Genomic DNA, 20585 nt, shown 5'->3' on the forward strand with positions numbered 1-20585 from the left:
TTTGAAGGTCTACATGCGGAGTCCAATCCATTCTCTGATACTTGCTCAATAACAAACATGCATGACTTTGTAAATCTAGCTGCTCTGGCATGTGTGCAACTCTGTTGCTTCTCATGCTTAAACAAGCCATACACGGCTCACGTTTCCGCTGAATCAGACAAAGTTCGAACTATAGGGGACCCTGTTGGCATCAACAAAATGTAATTTCAAAATTGAAGAAGCCTTGGGTGCTGGCAGCTGTCTGAATGCAATAGCCGGCAGTGCAGATTCCTATATATATATATACACACACACACACATACTCTGTATGTGTGTATTTTTTGTATGCACTGACTGTGATAGTATATATTGTCTGTGTGCTTTTCACAAAGAAAAGTAGAAGGAATAGGTTGACTGGGTTTGTGCCACATAACTTTGTGTGATAGTGTGTACCGTGTGTGTTTGTATTTGGCACGGGGATATAATATGAAAGGCATGGGTAACAAAGGATGCACAAAAGCACAATTACACTGTATGGAGTACAGTGATGGCACCTGGGCACAAAAATGACTTCTAGAATGGCAGTGGGGAGTATGCTGATATTCATTGTGCGAAACTACATTTTATGACCATGAAAAGAGAGAACGAGACACTAAAAGTAAATTATGACACTCCTCATTCAATTCACAAACATAATTTGTTGACTTATTGCCACTACAAAATACTAGTAATGAATATTTACAATTTAAACAGACCCAAATTCCTATCTATGCAAAGTGAATATAGATCTGCAACATGTAGAGGAAAACAAAATAAGCCCCATTCCCTGCATTAAAACGTCGGACAGAATTGATGTATATTACTTCATATTAATTAAACTGGAATTGTACTGATTTCTTTTAGCACATCAGTCTTGTTTTTTTGCCAGCACAAAGTCTAACTTAATTTAGCTACATACCCATAAACAAGACCGCATATATGCACCTATGTGCGTATAGTTCATTAACATTTCTATTACGAATGATGCATTGCGGGATTGCAAATAGTGCACACATATACGCACATACGCTTGTATATACGCGCATTATACGCGTGTATATGCACGCATATATACGCAATATCCAATTTTGCTCTTGCGTTGTGTGTGAATGAGGCCTTACTGACACTTTTACAACATGTGCAAAGTCCAATAGAATATACCTAGTAATAAGGGAAAAGGACTTGGTCACGCAGATATATACCAGTAGTATGTATGATATTGTGTTTAATTAGCTATAGCTATCACCAGGTTATAGTTTGACTAATATATTCAAAAGAATGTATACATATTTGCATAACTAGTAAATAAGGCTTTTTGTATGTTGTATTTTTTATAGTGTAATATTTTATAGACTTTGGTGGAAGATGAATAAGTCGGTTTTGTGGACTGTACAATTTTCATGTCACGTAAGGCTGGGTTCACACTTGGGCGTTCGTAATATGCGTGTTTGACGCGCGTTTCGGGCTGCGCATTTTTACCGTGATTTGCGGTCAACGAAACGCGCGACAGACGCGCGTTTACTAGGGCTATCCAGCTGTATCCTAATGGATACACGTGGAAAATACGCCCCAAAGAAGCTCCTGTACTTCTTTGGGTGTAGGGCGTTTTTCAGCGCCTTCCTACGAGCTGAAATACGCCCAGGTGGGAACCATGCCCATAGGAAATAATGGGATTTCACTTGTTGGGCGTTTTAAAGCGCGTAGATCAGTGCTGTAAAACGCCCAGGTGGGAACCAGGCCTTAGTGTCTCTTGAACCTTTAGTGACCACACCACATAGTAGCAGAGCAAGGCAAGTTATTTATTAACCCACTCTGTTATCCATTTTCTGGATGAAGAATAGGTAGTATTTACAAAATGTAAATTGATTTGTATACCACTAGATGGTGATGAAGAGCAAACAAGGATTTGGAGAAAGGTCCGGGTGTTACATTAAAAAGGGTGATCATATGATACATACAGTAGAGTAAACAATTTATGATATCTACAAATCATGTTTATCCTGAGACACAACACCTTAAAGCTTATTTCTGGGAGCTACCCCTGAATTGCAAGGGTACACTGATCATTTATTTCTAAGGAACAGGTGTAAAGCAGTTTTACTTACCTGATCCTCACTCCCACAGGCTCCAAGATTGGAACCTGCAGCCTCTTTCCCTTACAGTGGAGCTATCCCTGAATTGTAAGGGTACACTCATCATTTATGTATACGGAACAGGTGTAAAGCAGTTTATTTACCTGATCCTTGCTCCCGCAAGCTCCAACATTGCCACCTACAACCTTCCCCCTTGCACTCCGGTGGTCAGAGGCCCGCTGACACCATCATGTCTCATGAAGGGTCCATAGCCCTGCATTATATGTAAGGATGCCGAGGGACAGTCCAACAAACCAAAGCAGAGCGGAGATAAGGCAAGTTAAACTGCTTTACCCAATACACTAGTCCTAAACAAGTTAGGGTCTAAGTTTGGCTTACTTAATATACTAGTAATACAAATATTTTTCTTTTTGATGGGTGTTTACAAACTACACTCATTAATGAGGACCTGTACTGTGGAAGTGATGCCCAAAAAGGCAAGCAGGGGGCAAGGGGCTAGCCACCAGTATTGCCTGCAGGCTCCCTGGAACATATATTTTCCCCATTACTGACTTATCACGCCTTGCTTTGTGCAGTGTCTCAGTGTGGAGGTGATCAGTTTGGTAGAGGTAGTGCTTTGCCTCCTCATGTCAGAGCTGCCCTCCTGACAATTGGTGATGTGAAGACTGGTGGGGGGGGATGATCAAGAAGCTGCAGGAGAGGTTCAGGAAGTCCAGATTCACAGGAGGAATGCAGCAGAAGCAGGGAGCTCCTTCGCCTGCAAATCTTAAGTACAATATTCTCTTCATCAAGAACAGTGAGCACCACTAAATCTTACTCTAAAGCTTGTGAGACTGGCAGTCACATGCAACAATGCTGATCTTACACTACAGATACAGTACACATCTTTGAGGTTCAAGGTATGGTAGGTGCAGTAATTATACAATTATGCATACATTAGGTGCCAATTTACCTGGGGCTCTGGAGGAAAGAGGGCTTTTGACAGTCGGTACAAGTTACTGAGGTTAAACTGTATGCTGGTGTTGGTGACTCTGAGTTCATGAATGTTGGTGCAGCCATCACGGGGACAAATGTCACTTTCGCCTGAGAATGGTGAGACGGTGATCGTATTCTTCAGTTCATACTGAGGCAGATTATCAGTTATACCTCCATCCACATATCTCTGAAAAGAGAATCCAGGGAAAAATTGAATTTGCAAGTAGCACAGGACTAAGGATATGTACAGATAAGTTAATGTATAAACACAATTAATGTATGACCACCATGGAGATTTGTATGGATTTTAAAAAGGGATTTCCTCCTCATAGTAAAAGAGAACCTCTACATTGGTCAACTCTGTTTACCAACTTAGAGAGGTCCTAACCCTCTAAGTCAATAGTGCAACCCTCAGTGGATGGAATCAGCTCCTTCAGACATACAGTAATAATGGTCACAAAGCTCAGTCAAATCTAAATGGAGAGGCTCTGACATCATCACTGCAGGTACCACCTTAAACTGCTGATCTTGCACCTTAAAGAATGAGCGGACCTCCTAGCAGTGGGTAAAGAGAGACACTGCCATGTAGCGATACACAATTGGGGTTTCCTTTTATTACAAAATGAAAAAAAAAATCCCTCAACATAAATTATGATTTGTAAAACCTAGACTGGATTACGCCAATTCATGATACAGAAGGATCATTCTACAGCTGCTAAGCATCATTTGACCTGTCTGGAGGCTCAGTTGGTTAGATTCTGCATATCTTGGCCAATGACTATGAGCATGGCTGGGCCTTACCTACTGCAGCTGCTAAGTGATGCCAAAAAAAATCTCTTTTCATGTGACAATAATTCAGACTGACAATAGTGACGAATGAGGCTTAGCAACCCTGAATTCACTTGTCACATTCCATTTTATCACTGTTGCAAGCAAGCATAAAAAATGTAGTAGATAAGTGCATGTCATAGTGACAATGATCATATTTTGCAATCACGCAGAAATGTCAGTGATTACATGGCTTTTAGCGGTCAAACTAATAGGTGGTATTTTCCAATAAATAGATACAGACATAATGCAATCTAATACAAGATACAGAGTTCGGTTTACTTACTACTCCTTGCAGGCATGGAGGGATGAGTCCACAATAGACAGGTATAAAGGTACTGCATACACAGGCCTGAAAGACAAGAATATTGTGTTACAGGACTCAAAAAGCTTAGCATAATTGGCTAAAAATGTCCCCTAGTGTAGCTTCTATTTGACTACTGTATATGTCTGTAGCTAACTATTCATAAAGCTGGTATGAGCTTTCATACAGCTGAGGAAAGTAAGTTGCTTAATGGGAAATTATCTGAATGCCAAGGGATCTTATTTTAACCCTGATCCACATACACAATTATACATGAACCTGTCAGCCTGCAGTCCTGGGATCCCCACTGTGCTAGCAATGAAATACAGTTAGGAATCCAATCAATAATTCCATCTCAGCAAGTAGACATAAATATAGCCCAACTTCAATGTCCTAATATTTCTATACTCTTCATACAACCAGAATACTGTCAACAAAAAATATATGAATCCAGTATAGACTACAGTACTACACTATCTATACTTTGTAGTCAACAGGTACACTTTAGCCAGAATGCATGTACTCGGATCAACCTCTTTTTAAGGTAAACCAATGCATTTACATAACATGCTAAAAGTAGGTGCCACAAAGAGCCTAAACATATCTTCTTTCTTCTAGCCTTCTCCTAAAGCCCAAGATGCAAATAGTGATTTTAGGTCCAAGCCATAGTATAGACCAATTCCCTCTCCCCTGCATCCAACACTGTGTTGTGCCCTTCTTACTATCCTGTGGCATGTGCAATTCAGTGTGGTGTGCAGGATAGAGAGTGTGCCAGGGCTCTAATTTAAGACTGAAGTTGCTATATGCCAACTGACCATGCAAAAAAACTTGAGTTGCCCACCTCTAGCCTGTTTTCCCTAACTGCAAATTTACATTCATCCTTTTCCCCTTGGTGCCTGGCACATCACAGTTACACTTACCTGTATAAGTTCTTCCTTGGTGTTGAACTGTGTAAGAAGCACATTCTCTCCATCAGAGACACGGGTCAGAGATATTCCCAGCCGCCCAGTAGCACTTTCATGTGCATCATCCGGTAATGTCTTGTATAGGCAGTTCCGAATTATCTTCACCAGATTAAACGATGGGTGTAGAGGTCCCAGAAACCTTTTTCTGGCTTCCTTAGAGACATCAATAATGTTTGCACCAGCTTCCCCTAAAAATAAATAGCTCATGTTAGGAGTGAGTGGCTAACAAAAATGCATATGTAACAAAACGTTAGGAAAAAAAAATTCAGTGACCCTAATCTGGTCAAGGGTAGTGCATTGGATATCATCATACAGTATGACCCAATTAGGCATCACACTGCTTTCACAAACTATGAACTATATACTTCTTATATTTTCATTAATTCTTCCCTTTAAAGTCGTCATACAGTGTGTCTATAAGCCAAGCAGAGCCATAATAACCTACTGGCTTGCAATCCAAATTCTGTGTAGAGCAGACTCTTATCTCATTTGAAATATATCCAAAAGCCCCATCTAAACCTCGAATAAAAAACAAAAGTATAATTTTTCTAAAACGTTCAAAATACAAAAATGAATTGTGTATTTTTAATGCGGGGTGGACAATTAAATATGGAATTCAGGAGTCAGTCTGTCCAATTCAGGAGCCAACAGGACTTTTTAAGAGCCAGCTCCATTGACAATTAAACCATAAGTTAGGTGCCAGCTGTAATATTTCAGGAGCATTGGTGACCTGGCTCCTGGGATTTGTCCAGCCCTGGTTTAATGTAACCCATATAAAAGGAACTGTACATAAAAGGCCTCAGAAATGCCCAAACTGCTGATAAATTAATAGAAAATAATATAAATAGAAGGGTAAATGTTGCTTCAGTTGTTATATAAAAAGGTAATGCAAGTTGTGAAATGAGGGGGGATATTAGGTATGAGAGGAACCATTCATTTGTTGGCCCAGTAGCAGTTAAACATCTGTTGACTCCTTTAGCTATGCACAAGGGCCCAAACCTAATAGCCCCTCTCATTTATTTACTATGTGCTTATTTTATATTGTACAAAGATACAGAATAAAAAAGCATTCTTCTTTCCCTCACAATTTTTTTCAGCCTGGTTATCATATGGCGGTGAGTTATGGACTTTTTCTTGTATTCGGCTCTGTTCCGGGATCCCTTGACTTTAATGACTGTAATATGTGGTATGCTGACACAACAGAGTACAGATTATAAAAACTTGCGTGTTGTAAAGACTTATGTGACACTGAAAAAAACAGAGGACACTTGTCCCTGGAAAACCTTGTGACATTATACAACATGCCAGGGCTTGTTTATAGCAGTCTAAGCTAAAGGCCAGCAATGCTCCATAGCCTTAACTGTACTACGCTCATCCCTCGTGTAACCAAAGTCTGTTATATATAAAGACTATTACCAGTTTGTTTACGTGTCATATATTCCGTGTCGTGTATCACCAGCACATGATTCTTTTGGATCATACATTCTAGAAACAAGCTGGCTTGTGGCATGCCATTTTTGAACCATTAGCTGCTATGGAACGTATGCAGACAATAAGATTTGTGACTCAATGTACAAATATTTAATGTAGTTCTTAAAAAGTGAGACCAAAAAGGTACAAACTGTACTCTTATTAGAGTAAAGATATGCATGTCACCAAATTTGTCAAAAGGGGAAAGACTTGCTTCTTTTTGCCAAAAATGGCAGCTCACTCAGACTGGGTGTCCCTGTTTAGATGTGGCTTGGAATAGATCACTGTCCCTGGACGCACCTATCCCATGTCCAATAATATCCTCCATTCCAAGCCACTTGTAATCTTATCATGTATCATGATTAGATGCGGACTGTTGCTTACAGTTGTGGCTGCTATCACCTGGTCATTAATTTCAAAGGGTACAGCAGCCGCATCTATACAGGGACACCTGGCATTCATGCTGCAGGTATCCGTAGGTTCCTGCCGCCGGGGTGCCAGAATGCCCAGTGTGAACAAGGTCTTCGTATTTCAAAATCTTTAGAGGTAATATTGCATAGGATAAACCAGCATAATCTTGCCAACAGTGATGAGCCCCTGAAATGATCTCTAAATGTCTGCAGCTATACATTCTACGTGGTACAGACTATGAGTGTCCTGTTTTATTACCCAGTCAATGATAATATGCAATAAATAAAATGTATATACAATAGCAATGTATCAGGGAGTTCTCGACTTTGGCAATCTTGCCAACCTAGTCTCTATGAAGTCTTTGTAAAAACCTCTAAAAAAGACATAGCCCATACATCAATGTCAAATGACAGATCTGGAGTTAACATTTGTTAGTTGTTAGGACTTGAATACAGCTTTGGCATGCCCAGTCATCTGAGTTTGTATCAGGGTACTGGCGGAGCTCCATGTGTGTATAGAGGGCAGGCAGTGATCCAGGACTAGCCCCTGTGACAGCTTATCACAGTACGAAGGTTAGGAAGCAGAGCCGAGGATTAGGGATTATGATCCTTTGGAAAAATCTTTTAATGTCAGATGTACATAATACACACTTTATGCCTTCAGTCAGAACAGCAGCAATACGATCAATGTATATTAATAGGCAGCATTTCTGTATAGTACGTCTTATTCTCTAAGAGGCAAATGATCTCAAAACTCTGCATAATGTTTACACCAGAAGAAGATGGATGTGTGACACACACCAGTAAAGCAAGCAATTGTGTCTTTACTGCCTGAGAATTCCAATGACACTACATAGAACAAGTATTTTTAATCCTGTTGACAGTTTATGTACTTCTGACAATAATGAGTAATACATGTATTAACCCCAACAGTAAGATCTCCCTGACATAGTTTCCAACTCTGTTCCCATGTTTTGGTGTTCCCACCCATCTTTGCATGTTCCAGTGCCTTCAGTTGCATTCTCCTTACCGTAAAAAAAATACAAAATCCAATAGGGGGGTAAGACCCCTCGTAATGACCACATCAAGTGTACTGACCCTGGAACTCAAGCATGGGAGTTTCACCAATAGAAATGCCAAGAGCTATAAGAAACTATCAGTTGGTTTAACACTGCATCTCACCACAGGCGGTGTCATGCACTGATTCCTGTTGCTGTATAGTAGTGCTTTAGCCAATCACCTTCCCATTGGCCAATGAAACCACCTATTAAATTTAGTACCCAATAGAAAAGTGCAAGGGGTAGGTACTACCCCCTTATGTAAGATACACATAAAAAAAAGTTTCCTGCATTAAGGGGCTTGTTGGACCATCTGGAAAAAAAGATCATGTGTGCATGTACCTGGAGGTTGGCAGTCTTGGACCAGTTTTTGATCATACAGAGTTGTACAGGTATACTTTAATCTGAGTTTCCAGAGAAAATCACTAGCTCAAATGAGACTATAACACACTGGATTCTCCCCATTATTGAGAGTTTCAGTTTAGGACACAATTAAGCATGGAGTACTTATCAAACAATATAGATATACTTATCCCAATATCATTTACAGAATCTTATATATGGCTGGTGTAGCCAGTGCATTTTACAAAGTTCTATTGGTTACATAAATATGTAAAAACACACTCGGGAGAATGCAGTGCGCTTGCTTTCTGAGGCTAGGTTTCGATCTGAGCGATCCCAGGGCCGCACGCTGTGTGATTCACACAGCGATTGCCTCGTGGCCACATTGATTTCAATGGGGTTACATCCACGCTGCGATCGCTAAAAAAGGTACAAGTACCTTTTTTTGCAACACACAACGCGCGTGTTCAATTGCACGGGCTTAATCGCGGCAGGAAACTGTGCGATCCACCCGGCGAGACCGGGGTGCCAGTAGAAAATAATGGCATTGCCAAGGGGCGATCGACTGTGGTGGTCACGGATCGGCCAGGTGTGAACCTAGCCTGAACATCAACACAGTCATATAAAGCACAGTGTAAACACTGCAGATAGATAATGCACTAAACTTAAGTCCCTTCTAGTGTAAAGGTTCCCATTCTATGTGATAGATTACACTCCATAAACATTACTAGGAAACAGAGTTCTTGGAAAGTCCCTGCTCCTTCTGGCTGCAAGCCAAGACTTGATACTGTATATAAACATGCAGCAAAGCTAGCAGCCTTGCCATAACCAGCCTGTACTATACAATGTATCTACATATCTGAATGAAATGTCCAAAACACAATATTTTCCCAAATCCGATGACATTTTTATACTGACCAAATACAGAAAAGAGTTGGTTTTCACAAAAAATGTTTAGTCTGACCACAAGTGAGTGTCCTATGGTTTACAAAATGTTAATATACTGAAATAAGGCAGATTACACCGTTTTACATTAGATAAGATTACTGCAGACCATACAGACCATATATTAATATACAGTATATCTGAATATAGCAAAATATAGATTGTACCTTGATTAATGCAGATCAGCAAACCATATATTTATATATACTATATCCAGTGTATATATATATATATATATATATATATATATTTACACACATTTATAGTCCTATACCGATACATTATTATGCATTTGTGAGACTATGAATGAATGAGATCATAGCAATCAAATTATTTTTCATTGTTTTGATGAATCAAACTCTTGACATAGTCCTAATCATCAACTACCAATGCCTGGCAATTAATTTGCTACATCCTGATCAAAGGACTTCTGTAATTCATCATGTTTATTTAACCTGCTCTGAGCTGTGATAGGTGCACAGAGCTTGATTTACATGGAAGCTCACCCAACAAAAGAAAAATATATACTATTATGTAGCATACTCTACATACTGTATTTTTACAGGCACTATAAATAATATATTTAAGTGCACCTGTCATTTAGATTGAAGTATTATACTGCAGAGGTGAAGGGTAGGGGAGGATAGGTGTTGCAGGTTCCATTGGCCAATCCATGGTGGTGAGTCTAGAGTCAGGTACCATAACGTTCTGAAAAGCTGACCCCCTGTCAAGACACATACCCGGTTATTACCCCCATTGCAAAAAGGAGCAAGATAACTATGTTCTCTGACTAAAAGCTAATGTCACTTCTCAACTACTCAATTACAAAATATCAGGAAATGGTAATGAATCAGATCAGCATAATTCCTTGTAAAATGGTTCCATTATGATTCTCAGCTGAGGGGCCTGATCCAGATTTGTGCCCCTCTTAGCAGATAATAGGGTAAAGCCACTTAAACAAAGCCAAAATAGATAATCTATCCCATTATGCAACCCCAGTGTTACCCAATTCCTTGTGGAATGATTACATACTGAATCTTTGTGGCTAATTAATGATAAAACTGGATGCTACCTGACATACTCCACATCAATATATGGAGCATCAAGTTTGTTGTTACAGTATTTTTGTCTATATGGTAAATCCACGCAAATATTAGCACGGCATGTTCATTAACCAGATATTTGGCATCACCATCTAAACAGCTTATAAGAAGATAACAAACATTACAGCTGCTTCTCATTGACAGAATGTCTCATTGTCATTGTCAATGTCATGTCCGTTATTAACCTCCTCCCCTACTGCCTACCTCAGGAATGTTGAAGAGCAATGTAAACAGGGCTCATATGATCATGAGAAAGAAATACATAACTAATGAACTCATAATGACTGTACTATGCAGTACACAGACGTCAATTTTAGTGCAAAGTGTATAGTAAAGAGGCTTGTTTTAGTAGCCTAGAGTAGGCAGGTTAAAGAGAAATGATTTTTAACTGGAAGCTACCGTATGTGTTACCTTCATAGGCTACAGAGACACCCGCACCTGGGACATATGCTCTGGGGTCTCTTGCTAGTAGCCCTGGGTCAAGCAAATCTCAGCCACCTTGCAGGCAGTGTTGAGCTAGGCTACATGAGATTGCACATGGGAGGATGCCCCTCACATTGACCACCAATATCCAGTTGCACTTCTCTCACAGATAACCAACATGAGGGGGAACTCCTCTCACGGACCACCCCTTGAGATTACACATGTGAGGATACTCCTAACATTGACTACCTATGAAGGGTGCACTTCTCTCACAAATAACCAACATTAGGAGGCACTCCTCCCACTGACCACCAATGTGAGGGGGTGCTCATCACCATGACCACCACATGAGCGGACAGTCCTCACACTGACCACCAATGTGCAGGGGCACTGCTCCCAATGACCCCCAAAATGAGGGGGAACTCCTCTCACTGACCACCCTTTGAGATTACACATGTCAGGATATTCCTCATATTGACCACCTATGTGAGGGTGCACTTCTCTTACAGACAACCAACATTAGGAGGCACTCCTCCCACTGACCACCAATGTGAGGGGGTGCTCATCACCATGACCACCACATGAGCGGACAGTCCTCACACTTACCACCAATGTGAAGGTGCACTGCTCTCACTGCAACCAACATGAGGGGACCCCTCTCCCACTGACCACTAATATAAGGGGGCACTTCTTCACTGACCACCACATGAGCGGACAGTCCTCACACTTACCACCAATGTGAAGGTGCACTGCTCTCACTGCAACCAACATGAGGGGACCCCTCTCCCACTGACCACTAATATAAGGGGGCACTTCTTCACTGACCACCACATGAGATTTCATATGAGGGGGACACTCTTCTCATTGACCACCAATTTGAAGGTGAACTTCTCTCACTGCAACCAACATGAGGTGACACTTCTCCCACTGACCACCAATATAAGGGTACTCTTCTTCACTGACCACCAAAGTGAGGATGTACTTTTATATTGACCAATGTAAGGGGTAACGTTTCTGAACATTTAACAATGACTCATTTGATGAAATAATTTTGTTGTATAGAGAAGGAGGGTGTTTAAATACACTAGACACGCCACTGCACTCATGCATTTTATAGCAAATCAGCAATGGTAACTCCCATATTTCTACATGATAGGTGACCATAGACACCAGATCAAAGTCATTCAGCATGGCAGTAAATCTTCTCTATGCACAACAGTATCTTGAGCTGGACATCTCCAGATATCCGATCTCAAGGCAAAAACTGCAAGCTTAGTTCATTTTTTCATCTGCTATCATTTTTTCCTGGGATAAGTCTGAGGTTTCTGACTGTATCCAACCTATCATCTGCATTGGCATAAACATGCAAACCTGAACGTTGCAAGTAGGCATATTACTTCCAGAGTCTGTGACCAAAAAAGAAAATCTTTGGTCCTTCGCCCATGTCTGCCCACCTTCTTCTGTTTATGGCCACTTTAAATGTACGTTAGATTTCCTCTGCATAATAGTTTTCTTTGGTGTGTCAGAGTTAAACTGCCTTCCGTTTGCTGTCCTATCAATTGTGTAAACACTGCATGTACTAGACATTGTGTTCTCAACATGGGGTAACAGGAGTCTGCACGTGTTACAACACGCATGTATTGCCCTCTGCTACAAACACCACAGGGTGACCATTTGTATCTCAACAGGAATATTCTCAGCTGCTATTATGAACTGAGGCAGGTTGGACTTAGTGCTATACTGGCAAAAGAACACAGAGTGGGTGCCAGGCAGCTCAGCGCTCTTCTGTGTCACTTATTTGTCAGTATGTATTAAATCAACATAGTTTTGTAGTTCTAACTCATGAAATCTTTCATTGTATTAGAGTACAATGTCATGTAACAGCATTTCAATACTCGGGCAAAGTCTCTTGGCACCCATCCCAGAGGATTGAATCACTTGTGTTGTAATCGTAGGATGAAAGCACTGCCATTTTTCAGACATTACTTTATTTCCATGCAAAATAATGATATATGTAGATCCCTGTAATCAGAGACACATACAATTATCAGGATCGGTACGGCACCTTAAATTTACATGTCCCAAAAACGTCCTCGTCTGGTCATGACTTTTATCCTGTGTCACACACTTCACTCATTTCCTGAACAAGATATGCTGCAACAATTAACCTCCCCATGATATCTGGCACATTCTTTCCTTTTAAACTAAGATACAAGATTATGGATAGCTACTTTCTCAATATTAACCAAAATAAACAGACCTATTTAAAGAAGAACTCTGGGAAAAACTTACCCTTGATGGGGCTACCCCTGTACTGCAAGGGTTAGCTTGTTTTGTCTAACAAATAAAGCAGATATACTCACCTGACCTTCGGTTCTGCAAAATCTGCTGAATTGGTTCCCACAACCTCTTCTCTTTTGGGCTCCGGCGGTCTAAGGACCACTGACATCATCAGTCTTATGCAGGTTTAATGACTTTACTTAGACATTAGGACGCTGAGGGACATTGCACAGTTGGAGCGGGGGGGAGAGAGGTGAGCGCTAACTGCTGCAGGAAAGAGTATCAGGTGGGTATTTCTGCTTTATTTGAGCCCCCTAGACAAAATGAGAACTTAATCCTTGCAATGCAGGGGTAGTCACATTGCAAGGGTAAGTATTTTACATTTCTGGAGTTCTTATTTAACTGTACAATCTAAATCTGTCGGTCTATCATAGACATTGGGCTCAATTCACCATTCCCTCCAATGCTGTTTTAAGTACTTACCTTATGTGATGCCTCTTGATGCGAACATCTTCTTCCTTCCACTCAATTGCAACAGTCTCTCCAACGCTAGCGCTGCTTTCTGATCCAGTGGAGACTCCTATGTCTTCCTGTGTCCCACAGAGTCTGTCCTGCATGCATGCTCCCAGCGTGCATTCACTTCCACTGTGTCTCTCCTCCTCTCCCCTCCCCCCGGTGACAACGACTGCGCATGCGCCCGCACATACTTCCTCCTGCTCGGCCATTCGGGAAGCTGGGTTCTACAGCCGGGAGCAAGCGCTGCAGACACAAGTAAGTTATTACCTATTTGCCAACTTTTTTCTTTTTTTAAATGTTTTTGCATGCAACTACTACTTGCTAGCAGTAGATATATGTAAAAAAAAAATAAAAACTCTTAATACTACTTTAATGTATAGCGAATAGCCAGGCAAGCCACAATTGACCTTTTCTACCAAAAGTTGTTTCATTGACTAAAATATCCATGCAGGAGTTTATGTATGTGCATCATGTCCTAAGGACTCTACCACAAACAAAATACATTTGTATCTTGGGTACATGGCAGAACATCCACCTGATCTGGGATGATAAATTCCAGTCATTAGAGCAACTTGTGGGAAGCACTCTTGGAGAGATACGCTGGACAGTTGAACTTTGGTTGACGAAGAGCTTACTTGGCAAGCGCACTACACAGATAAGTGGTTATTATTCAAGGCCAAGGAATGGTGAGATGAAAACACAGAGAGCATCATGTAACAGTAGAACTTGCACTTCCATGCTTGGTTCACTTCTCCATGTTCTTTGTTTTGTGGGACAAGGACAGAAGGGCTTGGTCATTGTGGTCTCAATGTCCTGCACTCACTGTCTTGAAATGTGTTAAGAATTAAGATTATTTCTGCCTGGCATATTTAAAAAGCCCGGTCATCTATACTATCCAATCAGCAGTTTAGAATGTGCAGACCAAACAAACAAAGCTGATATCTTTTGGTTTTGGATATATATTTTCTCACCTCAAGTGAGTGAGTTCACTCACAAAAAATTCCAGCAATAAGCTTAAATACTTAAAAGTAGGGATGCACCGATACTTTTCGAGTACCAATGCCGATACTTGGCATTTTCATGAGAACTACCAGGGTTGCAGCGGTTGCAGCTGGAACCTGGCTCTGTTGTTCCACCACTGTCCTGAAATCATTAGTCTGTGTTGTTTTACAAAAACTGTCACATGACAATAAACAAACATGTATCAGTACTCGTATCTGTGAGGACTTGGGCAAGTATCAGTACTTGTACTTGCAAAACTGGTATTGGTGCATCCCTTTATTTATATTTATAAAAACAAAATCATACATTAAAACAGAGATGTACAAATCCCAGGAGCTGCGTGTGCTCCTTACAAATGCCAGCTGCCTCCTAACTTTTGAATTTTTCTCTAGTCTAGTCTTGGAGCTCAAAAAGTATCTGTACTTGTACCGAGTACGGTACTTGGTATCGGTGCATCCCTACTTAAAAGTGTATCTATGGTCAAAACTAAAAATAAATATGTATTTCTATATTGGATTTCCATAATTTCTATCCCACTCCTAATAACCGTATCAATATAGAAGTTTGTAAACTTGCTTATTAAAGATGCCCATAGGGTGTACCTTCCTCAATGCAATGACACAATTTCACTCTGCCCTGTGAATATGTACTTCCTTGTGTGACAACTCACATAACCTGCCTTCTGAACTACAACTCAATGTCGGAACAATGTAACACTGTAATTGTTTGCTGGAAGCAATTAACTATGGTCTATGTATTCTTGAGAAATCAAGATTGTATCACATCAAACAGCACGGAAAGAGATGCAAAGCACACTGGGAATCCAGGAAGTTGTTAAAAGTTATGGGCAGACAGAAGGCAGCACTCACTACATAAAAGGGATTTTTTTCAAGTAAACTTTGATTGCCTTATCAAAAACAACTTTAGTATGCACAGAATATTACTGGGATATTGAGTTCTTATAAGTATATTAAGCACCAGAGATTGTTGATCCAGGGAATATCCAATTGTGGGCATAGTGTTCTGTTTTAGGTTTTTCTTTTCTTTTTTTTCTTTTCTCCTATTATCTTTACAGGTTAAACTCGATGGACTTGTGTCTTTTTTCAACCTGACTAACTATGCACCTATGTATGTATTTTGGGACATTCAGAACTCCTTTAAACTACAATTTATAAAACAGGAACCTTTCCCATAATATTGAGTTATTATTGTATAAAATATTCCCATCTACATTTAGTTGCCTTCTACACCAAATAGATCACACAGGGGCTTATGCGCAAAATCTGAACAAAAGAAAAGTAGATATATTACCCATAACTAGCACTGGTCTGATTATATACTGTCATTTAGTTACAATGGAGAACAATTCTATTTTTCTCCCTTTTTTTAAAACATCAGCTACATAGCAGGTTACTGGTGACTACTTTAAATTATTAAACAATATTTATAATTTATACTTACCACTGGAAAAGTTCAGTTGGTTACTATGGCTTGTTATATACAGTACATCAGGGGTAGGCAAACTCCTGCCCTCCAGCTGTGATGCAACTACAAATCCCATGAGGCATTGCAAGATTCTGACAGCCACATACAGGACTCCCAGAAGCAGATGCATCATGGGATTTGTAGTTTCATTACCGCTGGAGGGATGGAGTTTGCCTACCCCTGCTATACACTATTCTTTACATTATGCCTTACAGCACCTTTAGCTTTAGTTCACTATAACCCTTCACAATGTGCACTGAGATTGCTTAGCATGGGCACACACTATCACTCAATCATGTGACTTCCTGTATTCACAATTATACGAGATTGAATGGGATTTTTACAAATCAATATATTCATAAATTATACAAAAGGTCAAGGTTTATACACCCTGTTTCCTGCTCTAGGAAATATACTGTGGTTTGGTTTATAGTGTGGTGCTATTATTATATTGTTGGTATTCATGGCTTTAGTATGTTAAATAAAAGGTTTTGCCGCCATTAAACTATGTTTTTATATGTTTAACAGGACAATTTCACCAGTCTTCTAAATGCAAACAAAAGTCAACTTTTTTAAGAGAATTTATTAATAGCCATACTTGTGCAAGGTTTAAATGTTTGTTTTGCTGTGTGTGCCCCTGTTCATAAGATTTCACCTCACTTTCTGTCCCTGTGACAATTGGATTTTGAAAATGTTGGGTTGTCGTGGAAACAAGGATTGGTGATAAAGCTTCAATGGAGACTTCCTTTTCCCATTATCACTCTTACAGGAGTGAATTTCCCTTCCAAGGGGTAGATTTCCTTTCACTTCCTGTTGTCTCAAGGACAGGAAGTGAGATTAAATATTTCTAATGAAGATACAGACAGCAGTAAAAAACTCAGTGACCCAGAAGAAGAAGAGGTGGGCACCCCTCGTCTGCACGTCTAACAAGAGCCAACTTCCTGTAATATATGTACAGTACTACGAACACCAGACCTAAAAAGGCGGGCACTCCTCGTCGAACGAGCGCGGTAGCATTACAGCTACCCATGCTGTACAGTTACATAGTTACATAGTATTTGGGGCTGAATAAAGACATACGTCCATCAAGTCCAACCCATATAGGTCCACGCATCATCTCATTCTTAGGGATACTGGTATCCCTGGATATTACGGTCCCTCAAGAAATTGTCCAAACGTTTCTTGAACAAATCTACACTCTTGGCTGAAACCACTGCCGCTGGCAGTGAGTTCCAGACCTTAACCGCTCTTACTGTAAAGAACCCTCTTCGCCCATTGTGCTGGAATTTTTTCTCCACCAACTTTAGGTGGTGGCCTCTAGTCTTTGTAATGGAATTCATCTCAAACAGTTTGTTGCCAATGTTGCTGTCACCATTGAACATAATAGCCTCTGTTTGTAAGTAAGAGTCATATGTATGTAGGATGTATGTAACTCAGGGACTGCCTGTATACTATAACACACCACAGAATGCCAGGCATGCCCTTTTGAAAGAGCCTGTTTCGGACATTCCAAAACACATGCAAAAATGAATCTGCAATTCCTTTTAGCAGCCACAATCCTCATAGCACGTACATGGAAAGCCACTACCATGGACCTGGCCTTCAGAAAATCTAAACTTTCCTAAATAATGATCTACGAAATATTAGCTAGCATCGTAAATGATAAACAAGAAGAGCTTGCAACGGTATGGGACCCATGGCTGGATTATACCAGGGCCTAAGTATGCAACTGTAACTATACCAGCTTGCTATATTTTGTGCCCTTGGTGGTGGTGAGGAAGGGGGTGGTATTGAGATTGTTGGAGGAACCTTTATCTTTTCTTTTTTCCTTTCTGTTCCTTCCCTCCATTCTATTATACATCCTTTCATATATGGCCAAAGACTGTGCAGATGGTATTCACATAATATACGCAATATATCTATTATTATGATATTCTCATTTATGACTTGTGACCAAGAAATCAGAACGAGAATCATAGGATTAAAACCTAATAGCTTTAACATGTCACATACTTTGTACTAATAAAAACATTGAAATGCAATTGCTTGATTATACTACAGCTTCTGATTAACAGCATTTAAGTCACTGACCGAAAACAATTGCAGCGACTGCACTTGATGCAACTGATTGTGAGAAATGTGCCTGCAGCAGAATGACTAAAATAGCACAGAAGCTTGCTTCTATTGCCACTCATGTTTTCCAATGAAGCTGATTGACCCACCAACTAAACATTTCCCTTGTGCTCCTTACAACTATGATACAGAACATGCTGCTGAGGGTTCAGCCACAGTGATGAGTCCTAGTGCTCAGCCTGGTTATAGAGCACCTCAGGCTGTAGCAGATACAGACAGGTTACTTTAGTTGAATGACCGCCAGTTACCCTGCAGAGAGAAGGGAGAGAAGGCCTCTATGCCTGCCACACAAGAATCGCTCATTTGCAGCTTAAAACACATATGTTACGGTATGTTACATTTAATACTAGGCTGAGGGCGACTGATGTAATCAAGTATCTTGTGCAGAACTTGTACTAATATGTTACTACTGTATTACTGAAGCGTGCAAGCTTATATAATATTACAGTAAAACCTTTTTATGAGAGCTATAAGAGATTTTGTAAGATTGCGTACATTAGAGAGCTGTATTATTTATTTTGTCAGTCCTGCAAAGCAAATGTTAATAGAGTTCTGTGTAAGCTCATCACCTGCAGGTCCCATTGATGTAAGTTGGAGGACAGTAATGGTGAAAGGCATGTCAATCAAATCAATCAATCAATCAATCAGATTCTAGCTCTAATTTTCCAACCTTCTCACAAACGTCAAACTGAAACACAACTGGCTGCATTCCTTTCAGTTTTGATCATTTAAGCTGGGGATGCACCGATACCGATACTAGTGAGTAATTGGGCGAGTACAGGTCTCGGTGTAACACTAATTTAAGCCCACTGTCACTGTCTGACCAACATCAAATACGAAGAGGAATAGCAGGGGTGTCTACCAACACAAATCCAAATGTCCTTCACATTGCCATCACATTGGGCCAATGTGATGCATCTATAGCCAAAAGAAAAAAGTGGGAGAAGTGGGAAAGGTTTAAACCTTTTTTAAATTTTGGGGCGTGTTACAACTGGGAAGATAAAACTATGTTCATACCATTGTGCGGGGTTAACATGCATTGTGTTAAATGAATGGTCATGCAGCTTCATGTGATAGTGTGGCAATGATGCTGTACTGCTACTGAATTCAGAGCAGTGTTGCCACTCTCAAGTATGCTTTGCCTGCTTGCACTGCAGTGGATGAAAAAATGTTACAGGGGACATACCTATCAGCATTGTCACTGCTTTTTCGCAAGCCTGTTACTTGTCAATCAACATCTGGTCCCACCCACTGCTTCTGTTATTGAAACCCTCTAAATGAGAGCTGCAGTGTCCGGGAGGGATAGCGTGTGAGACACAAATGAAGCAGGTTCTGGCTCAGTCAGGGATGGTAAAGGAGGTTTTTTTGTTTACGTTATGAGGCTTGTGCATTAAATAGTAAATGGATTGGGACTTGTTTGGAATGCCATGTAGGAGCCTACTCTATCCAAAACTAGAAAAATATATTTTGACTATATATACTTTTTTTTTTCCCTCCAAGAGGAGGCGGGATATACTGTGCGATGTGGAGAGGGTACAGGAATAGTTAGGGTTGGGCGCAAGAATTTAGGGGTTGTAGTTATAGAAGGCAACAGTGTGGGAATGTTAGTTACCAAGAAGTCAAAGGGTTTAGGGACATTGGGTCAGCAGCAGTGAGTATGGGATTGCAGTTCAGGGGCCCTGGCTCATGTTTTGCACCAGTGCGTTCCAGAGTGTTTGCATGCGTTCCAGAGCAGGTAAAATAGGGCTTGCTGCAGTTTTTTTAAATGCTCTGGAACTGAAGGATGAGGTCTGAACTAGAGCCCAAAATACCATTGGAATACATTGGACGCAGTTTTGATCCGGTCTGTAACTGCTCTGCTCCTGGAACGCGTTTGGTGTGAACAAGCTATGTATGTGCAGGGAAATGGAATACACTACACTTAGGCCTTGTTCACACCAAATGCAGAACAGATCTGCATGAGTTTCTGCACACGCAGTGCAGTGGGTTGTGCCGCATTTTTGATCCGGGCCGTTTTTGGTTAAAAAAAAAATTATTTGCATGCGTTTGCATGTGTTCCAGAGAAGGTCCAGAGCAGGTAAAATAGGGCCTGCTGCAGTTTTTTTACATGTTCTGGAACGGAACGCTGCGATGTGAACTGGAGCTAAAAATACCATTGGAATACATTAGACGCAGTTTTGCTCCGGTCTGTAACTGCTCTGCTCCTGGAACGCGCATGGTGTGAACAAGGCCTTA

The 20585-nt window shown here is 40.6% G+C and overlaps 1 protein-coding gene across 2 annotated transcripts in view; it reads right to left on the reverse strand.

Moving 5' to 3' along the window:
* PNPLA2 (patatin like phospholipase domain containing 2) overlaps positions 1 to 20585 on the reverse strand; it is a 42785-nt gene that overhangs the window by 11928 nt on the left and 10272 nt on the right. For both annotated transcript variants that reach the window (XM_018565654.1, XM_018565655.1), the window contains exons 3-5: positions 5139 to 5371; positions 4201 to 4266; positions 3064 to 3273 (exon numbers count right to left, since the gene is read on the reverse strand). In XM_018565654.1, the coding sequence (XP_018421156.1) occupies positions 3064 to 3273; positions 4201 to 4266; positions 5139 to 5371 (509 nt within the window). The remainder of the gene's footprint in view (positions 1 to 3063; positions 3274 to 4200; positions 4267 to 5138; positions 5372 to 20585) is intronic.

The sequence above is a fragment of the Nanorana parkeri genome, unplaced genomic scaffold (assembly GCF_000935625.1).
Source record: "Nanorana parkeri isolate BGI_ZX_2015 unplaced genomic scaffold, ASM93562v1 scaffold870, whole genome shotgun sequence".
NCBI classification, from domain to species: Eukaryota; Metazoa; Chordata; class Amphibia; order Anura; family Dicroglossidae; genus Nanorana; species Nanorana parkeri.